This window comes from Hyalella azteca, unplaced genomic scaffold, assembly GCF_000764305.2.
Source record: "Hyalella azteca isolate HAZT.00-mixed unplaced genomic scaffold, Hazt_2.0.2 contig7278, whole genome shotgun sequence".
Taxonomy (NCBI): domain Eukaryota; kingdom Metazoa; phylum Arthropoda; class Malacostraca; order Amphipoda; family Hyalellidae; genus Hyalella; species Hyalella azteca.
In genome coordinates this window covers 78,591-87,279 of record NW_025937406.1, presented here as the reverse complement: position 1 = coordinate 87,279, position 8,689 = coordinate 78,591, and the positions used below count along the sequence as shown (strand labels likewise).

At 38.3% G+C, this 8,689-nt stretch overlaps 1 protein-coding gene across 2 annotated transcripts; it reads left to right on the top strand.

Moving 5' to 3' along the window:
• The first annotated feature begins 4,743 nt into the window (after positions 1 to 4,743).
• On the top strand, positions 4,744 to 6,498 carry LOC108665557. 2 transcript variants are annotated; one of them, XM_047881194.1, is made up of 2 exons: positions 4,744 to 4,984; positions 5,270 to 6,498. In XM_047881194.1, the coding sequence occupies exons 1-2, from the start codon at positions 4,814 to 4,816 to the stop codon at positions 6,089 to 6,091; spliced, it is 993 nt and encodes a 330-aa protein (XP_047737150.1). In that variant the 5' UTR covers positions 4,744 to 4,813; the 3' UTR covers positions 6,092 to 6,498. The 2 variants fall into 2 exon arrangements, with proteins under 2 accessions (XP_047737150.1, XP_018007812.1); XM_018152323.2 differs by having other exon boundaries at positions 4,744 to 4,987.
• Positions 6,499 to 8,689: the final 2,191 nt, after the last annotated feature.

Below are 8,689 nucleotides of genomic sequence, written 5' to 3'. Positions count from 1 at the left end.
GCTTTGACGATTTTATTAGATTGATTATACTTTTAATGAACACGGTCCTAAGGATTTTCAGCAACAAAGGTGTTAACGAACGAATGCTCAATAACTTTATTTAGCCAATACTTGGTTATAGGCAACAAATGGATCAAATTTTATAACCTATCAAAGCGTCCCCCATTGCAGCCCACTGTGTAAAATTTTTAAATGTCTCCTATATCAAAAGTTTTTTGTGACGTTTTTCGTTACGGAGAGCTTGTTTTCTAGCACTACGAACTACGTGGCGCTCTTCGTAATAACTTAAATAAAATAAATAAGCGAATGATCTGCAACATGTGAAAAATGCAATGTTTGAGAAGTTTGAGCCAAAATTCTATAATATTGAATAAATTTGTTAGAACCACATCTTTTTGCACAAGGATTCAATTTATACTGGGTATATATATAGAGGTCTACCGTGAGGTACGAATCAATCGTATAAATATTGTAGAAATATCGATATTCCTCTGCATTCAGAACATAGTATGTTATATCATTCCTAGTTTAATTAATGTCTCTAGCAAAATGATGTTAGACGCGTTACAAACGGGTAATCGGCCATTGTTGCAACATCATCAGTTCAAGTTGGCCGCGCACTCAGTAGCAGTGATGTGATGAGTGGGCCAGCGTCACTGTCAGTACATCGCAAACCGGTTCTGTGTTTCATAATCAATGCCAGAATCAGAATAGCGAACAATTGATCTCGTTTATCATAAGCACGGTGTAATAGGGTTATGTTGCGTGAAATCGTAGAATTAGGTCATTAAATAAAATGCTTCTGGATAACGAACTTTCAACAAAATTTACGTCGAAAATAAAACAATGAGAGAGCTCGCTGCTCAGAACACTTGTGCGACGCTCACCAGCTGGACTAACTTTGAGTCATTGAGAGTTTCTGGCTGACGAAACTGCGACTTGGTTCACTCTCTCCATAACTTATTATAATATCAGCAGGCCAGACAGTTATTAGTTGAGATCCCCAATATATTCAAGAAATGTACAACTTCGTTGTCTCTACTTCAGGCGACTTGTTGTTGCTAGTCTCCTAACCTTCTTCAGGCTACATGTTGATAGTCTTTTAGTCCCCAAAATATAGTGAGACTTTTATTCAATATAAGTTTATGACCTGTTACTCCCACTCAGCGTGTGATTTTCCCTTGTCGGGTTCTAAATGCGTGGAACAAGTACACCCGTCGATGACTCTTGATTCGTCACTCTGCAGATATTGGGTTAATAGGTTAACTCGCCGCTCAATAAAAACTGAATAATACTTGCCAGTGGTCAGAACTACAGTTCAATTACAACATTAGAACTAAGCAGCTGTTTCAAATCGATCGCGCAATAAAATGATGGTTCAGGCTGGGTTTGTCCAAAAAATTGATTGTTTCTATTGAAGGCCGGCGACATACATAAGTCATAAGTGCTGTGGCGACTTGTGGCTTTTTAGCGCATTTTCTCATTTATGGAAAAAATGCACTATTGTGCTCGCCATGTCCGTCTGTCTGTCCGTCTGTCCGTCCGTCCGAGACCTCAAGTTTTCGTCGACGAGAAAATGCGCTCTCTGTCACTCACTTCAGTTAGTACTGAGTTATATTTTTTGTGGCTTTTGGGTAATGATTAGCGGGGGTTCTTGTCTTTAGTCCATATCTCTTACATTGTTACCTTCTCACTTGCCGCAATGAATTTGAGCTCATATTTTTTACTTTGAATTGATTGTTGACATGAGCAACTCTTTTCTGTTATTTGCATTCATTATTTTTAGTTTATTTTTTTTCGGTCCGTGTCCGATTGGTTTCGTTGAATAAAAAATCTTATATTGAAAAAAAAGTTTGCACAAGAATTTTATCTCTGGCATTAATATCCCTCACGATTTATATCACTTGCCTCCAAGTAGATGAAGTTTATGTTGGAATTTTCAACCATCCCACAATTCTCAGTAGTGTGAAGCGTTCGAATGAAAGGGATAGTGGGACTATTCTCCAAGCAGTAAAGCCACTAGTCAATTCATTTCGATGACTCCAAGGAAGCCGTTCTGAAGGAAATGCTAGTGACGCAAGGCATCACCAACGGCCGAGCGAAATTCCGGAGTCGAGTACGTCGTCACTGTTCACTGATACATTAACATACGTTCTTTACTTCGTCCAGTAGCTCTTTCCATTTTGTTGTTGTACGTGCATTGTAAACCTGGCAACGACTGCGAAGTCTTAGCTAGTGAAAACGACAGAAAATGCATTGAGAATCGTTCCCACAAGCAGCTCTTCCGGAATGCCGCCAGTACCTGATGTAGCGCTTCAAAATTATGCTTGTGACCCTTCACTTTCTCTTGCAAGTGAGAAGCAATTCAAGCTGTGAACACTACAGGAACAACAGTTGTCTTTGCTCGGTCGGATCAGTATTTGTTACAGATTTTCAAAACAATGATCAAGGCCTTTCGCTTCTCACTGTGGAAGAAAGTGAGAAGCAACTCGGGACGGAATAGACTTTCGTTGTCCCAACGAACAGCAATTCAAGTCCTTCATCCATCAAACTTTAAGCTCCGATTTGCACTGACATCACAATACAGCCTATGTTCCATTTCGCATAATACAAATTGAAACAGAAAATCTCCGCGGAGTCAGGCACGAAGCCCTCCTTCAGTCACTGCTCAACCATTATTTATGCCGGATACTACTAATCAGAATTCGGATGCGCCAGAATCTTCAACTGATCATTCAAGTGTTGCGGATAGCACCTCCCCAATATTGAAGAATGATACAGGCCTTGATACCGAATATTCCTGGGCGTTATTTTCCGCAGGAAGCAACAAAGAGACAACTCAATACTTCCAATTGACCAAATTCAGCCTATACAGTATACTGCAGGTCGTACTAACTGAAGAACACATTGTGGCATGATTCGTTCACATGCCCTTTTTTATCCAATATTCGGCAAGACTTTAACTTTAGTCTAATATGTGAACGCATTTGCACTATTAAGTCAATTTTATATTCATCGTGTTTTATTTTATAAACGACACCAAAGTTTGCTCCGATGTATCAAGTCCTTCCATTGAATAGTTAATCACACGTTAATCACAATTCATGTTACAATCGGCATTTGATGTCGATTCCCCAAAATAAAGGTGCATTATCAAAGTGTGGTCTGATTGATTAGATACAAAAAGCTTATTCCAGGAGTTGTACATCCATTCCTCAAGAAGCTTGTTGCTAAGTAGAAAGGCTGTCAACGACAGATACCAACGATATAATTGGAAAGAAGCACATACAAAAAGAAAGATGCGACACCTCGTTTGTGAGCACCGCAGCTCATCTCATATTAATTTTTGTAGCGGATCATAGATGAGTTCTTTATTATCATATAAAAATTATGTAACATGGATACCTGATTTATAGCAAGTAGTTTTTAAGTTTATAGATCTGGAAGGTTCAGTTGTCTCAACTTTCAAGGAATAAATCGATAATTATTGCTCAGGTAGCATTTTGAAATTAGTCGAAGTTTCAATCGAGGAGCCACAGTTTTGAAATTTAATTCCCCAAGTGGTCGTGAACACTTATTCATATTTTGAAGGATGTTCACAAGGACACTATTCTTAAAATATCCTTCACTGTTATCACAAACAAAATATCACAAACGCGCAAACGGCAATTCCAGCAACTTCAGCGTCAAGGCCGGCTGTTAACCAGCGATGGGTGCGCCAGCATAAGGCATCGTTGCCAATCGCAGTACTGTTCTTGTTTATCATAAGTACGGTGTTATAGGGTGATGTTATTTTTCAAATCGATCGTTAGTAAAATTATATCTCGATTAACAAGTTTCAACTTAAGGACACGGTGAAAATGAAAAACTGTGAAGTAGCTCTGAACACTAGTGAGACGCTCACCAACTGGACAAACTAAATGCTTGTGTAGTGACTTTTGAGTGGCGTAACTGGTACTCGATTCACTATTCTCAACTATTTTCCGCGATGACATCCAAACATTTTTGGATTTCTAATTATCTATATGATGGAACCTTAACTTTTTGAGAAAAGTTTAAGTCGCCGATGTACAAAACCAAAATCGGTAAAAATTTGTTCAAACTTCCATGTAGTCTCGTACATGTTACATGCACGCAGTGAGTTTTTGTACATAAATTTTGGTCCAGTTAGTGCCGTTCAGCGAGCAACTTTCTCTTGTCGGATTATAAATGTGTGAAACAAGTACATATATCGACAATGACAAATCAGTTTCCATACAATAGGTTCATCTCCTATCTCGCAGCTCTTCAATAAAACCGAATAATTCTGGTCAGAACAACGATTTGTAGACTGGTAAATGTAGGTTTCTATTACATCATTATAGCTACGAAGCTAATTCCGTATCGCTAAAAAATTACTGTACAGTGTTCGTAAAAATAAATCGTTTCTATTGAAAACCATGGGTGAGGAGCAACATGGGTGCTGTGACGATCTAAGTGGCCTTGTTGTAATGCCGTTACGGCGTTTGGATGTTTCCGTCTCTATAGTCGATAAATGTGTTTACCTTCGTGCCTATCAAAATGAATTGGAGTTAATTTTTTTAATTTTAATATAGACTTGATTGATTCTTTCGTTCGGAGGCTGTCTTTGGCAAGTTGTGTCGTGTCAAAATATAAAGTTCAAATTAGTGTAGTACGTAGTAGAATATTATCTCATTAACTCAACATATTTTATCTAATTCAATCTTTTGCCTTCAAACAGATTAATATTTCATTATAATTGTCAAACATCCGACAATACTGAGCTGTTGAAAGTTTGAACCGTCTAAACGAAATGGACAGTGGGACAGTTTTTCAAGCAGTAAAGCCTCTAGTCAATCCGACGTATGCTTATCTCGATGAAATTAGCCGATGCGTTCACTTCGATGACTTCCAGGAAGCCGTTCAAAAGGGAATGCTGGTGCCGCAACGGGTCACCAACGGCCGAACGAAACTCCGGTGTCAAAAAGTACGTCACACATATCTTTTACATTTCTTCAAGATTTTCTGTGTCTCTATTTCGATTTGTTACTGTAACTTTATATGACGTTGCATTTCGGCTTCTTTACTTTAAAGAACTCAATAAATTTATGTTAAAAACTGGTACGAAGATGAATTCAGATTAATCTGCCTAATTCCCTGACTGAGATTTCTGTACACCCAAATAACAGCGTTTTGTACAGCACATCTTTTGGATTATTGTCTCATTTATTTTCTTCGCCAAATCTGCATACACATATCGAATTTTCAGGTATTGTGGTTCGCTCCATCGCGCTCAAGCTCCGATCACAATTTCTTTGGCAACGTCAGCTTCACCGTCAGGTGGGAGACCGTGCAACAGAAACTCGGACCAAACCTCTACTTCATCGACCAGGCAGTTTTTAACTCGAGAAGTTGTACTCGGGTCTTGTTAACTAAAAAAAATTATGACGGTAGGTTCAGGAAAGTTGATTTGAATGTACTTCATTCGCCTCTGCAAAAGTGTCGGCCTGGTTTTATTTATGTGTCGCACTGTATGAACAAAGTTCGCAATGGCCCTCACGTTCTGGAAATCGCGATCGAAGTTAATGATGCCGATGCCAGGTGGCTTTACTTGAACTGTAGGCAGGTCGCCAACAACCACAGTGAGGCAAACACTCGCGTAAGAAATGCTAGGACTTACGGACCAGAATCAAAAGTTCAAGGAAATAAATGCTTGAAGTTCAACGCAGCTCAAAACCTTGTGTGTCCCTACCAATGGACTGTGGCTGAGTGCGAGGAGAAGATAGATGCGGTCTTCCAGAGTACTCGTAGCGCTACCGAAATCGGCCTAAGGAAATCGGTTTCCAGAGAGATAAATATCCCCATTTTCAGAAATCATGATCCGAATTCATCTTTTGATCTCAAATCGTCTGATGATCTCAATTCATCTGATTATCTCAATTCATCTTATGAACTCAATTCATCTTATGATCGCAGTTCATCTTGTTATCTCATCTTCTTATCCATCTTCTTCTTATTCTTATTCATCTCCAATTTTCCCGTTTTCATGTTCTTCTTCTTATTCATTTATTTCTTTTTAGACAGGATATGAAATGAGAAAAGATGAATAGTCAGAATATGCATGGCCAATATATGAAAGAAGTATACGAGGATATCCAGCTCGAGTTGCAGCTCCACCACAGAAGCAGAACTGATGGGGTGGGCCTTTCCTGACTGCCGCTGCAGCAGCAGCTGGTGTTTGGTTCGTCATCAGCGCATCATTTCGGAAGCCAGATGTGTTGTTCGAGACTGCTAGATATTTTTTCTTTACTGTCAAATGCCATAAGTTCAAGGCTCGAAAATACTGTTGGGCAGGCCAAATTAACTTCTAAGCGATCAAATTTATTTCTCAGACAATTGGCAATACATTTAAGCTGCTCTGTATGGATCCATTTGTGGACGCCAGGGAAAAATTGTTAGAAATAAATGTAAAACAGGTTGATGATTAATTTTTTTGGGGGGGGGACATAATTATTCATCTATTTATAATAAGAAAAAATTACCTAATCTGTAATTGTCTATCATGGATGAATAGTCAAAAGGAGTGAAGAAGTCTAGAATGAGTGCGAAACAAATGGGCTTCGAAATTAACGCAATTATCGGTACAAACGATAAATCGTCTATCGATAAATGGTCTATATTCCCGCTTATTGATCAGGTTGTAAGGGGACGAATGTTATTGTAAATACTAGATGATGTATGTTATTGTAAATATTAGATTAGTAATTTCTATTTTAGGTTTTTAGTCACCACTGACGTGACCTCGCGTAAGAATCCTCTATGTCGTGTCATTCGTTTGTGCAATTCCACAACAGAGGTACGTGGTTCTTTTAGTCGTGTTTATTTTCAATGTTGACAGTGCCCTGGTGTTTAAGTGAAGTTTTTATTGATCTTTTAGTGCATATTTGTAGTTATAGTTATTCATGTATCATATGTCATCCGTGCTATATTTCTGCGTTTATTAGTTTATTTATTTCATTAGTTCTAATTTGGTGTTTTCGTTTTTAAATGTGCAGAAAGGCTCCGATACTAGAACTTGCTTCGATCATTATTGAAAATAGTTGTCGGCCTAATGAAAACGCACGGTTTTGTATTGTTTATTTATGTGTTTGGTATTCATTGATAGGTTGTTTCAATTATTATTGTTTGTTCATTTATTCAGTTGTATTAATCCTTCTTAATGGCAATAGATATTGCAACACGATTATAAGTGAATGTCTGGGGCCACTGACGGCTTTATTTATATATCATTTATTTATTGAATGGGCCCCGACAAGTTAAATGATCCGTTACTGGTCGCCTCACCGTCCGTTAAACTCAACCTTGATTCAATTTACTGGCCGCCGCTTGCTAGCGACCCATGAAGCAGCCACTAATCTTCTGCACCAGGCCAGTAGTACGATAGCTGGGCTGCCTTTATTCTCGGATCAGATGAAACTATCAAGACTATATCATCGAGAAGGTAGACTGGAGCTTCAATCTACGACTGTGCAAGCCAATTCTACCCGAACTATACAGTGAGAACGCTCTGCGGACGCCGAGAAATATAAAAATTTGCTGATGATCAATGATGCTTGTAGAAAATTATGTATTAATAAATACGTATTATATTTTTTAAAAATACGCATATTTGTCCTGTTTTTTCTGGAAAGGTGATTTTTGACCGCGAAAATTCTTCAATTTTGGCTTTTCAACGGCCAGATTTCAAATTTGGTATAACTCGCAAATGAAGCCAAAATTTAAAATTTTTGCAAATCGACGTTAGTTAATTAGAAATTTATATTCAAAGTTTAGTTTTGATCTGTTCTTTAGATTAGAAAATATTTTATACTCTGCGAATTTCGGTTTGTACGAGAGTATAAGTTGCGAACGAAGGCGAAATCGCAATAATTTTTGCGACCTTGACATCATCGTTTGTTCCTGATGAAAAAACGTGCAAAGTTTCATCAAGATGCGTTCATTAATTTGGGAGACATTCTATCTGACAGTACATTTAAAATCTGGGAGACCCGTTGAAGTGCCCCAGAGCTGGAATGATGAGAGCGGGGACTGGGCACACACGCGAAAATCAATCACTGATTCTATACAAATCCCCATAATCCACTCGGCAAAATAGCGCATACTCACTAATATTGCTTAAAACAGTAATACACTCATTAATTGCCGCATGAATTGGCTCATTGCCACATAAGGTTGTGGAGAATCAACAGAAGTAGCACAGCGAGTGAGGAGTGATAAATTTGGGTGAATTAATAACTTTTTCGGTGAATTTCATCACTACATGACTACGCTCTATCCTACATGAATATTCAGTGCTAACAAATTGTGCTTATATCAGCCATGACCGCGTCAGGTTTCATATGTTTTTTAGGGCCGTTGGTCACCAATTTTAGGAAGCTTTCAGAGTCAAATTTGAAGGTTGGCGAGGCCCAGAGAAATAATGTAATAAGGAGAGTTGACGCGGGATAGATTACAATTTATTCCGGTAGTTATAAAATTAGAGTGCTTGGAAAAACAGACTGGACGGCGTAAATAAAACGTCGAGTAAAGACAAGCGTAACAATAATAAAATGCAGGAAGGAAATATGTGAGATGTTCTCTGTGTATAGACGAGACCTCTAAAACGTTCTACATTAGTTGAATGCAATGC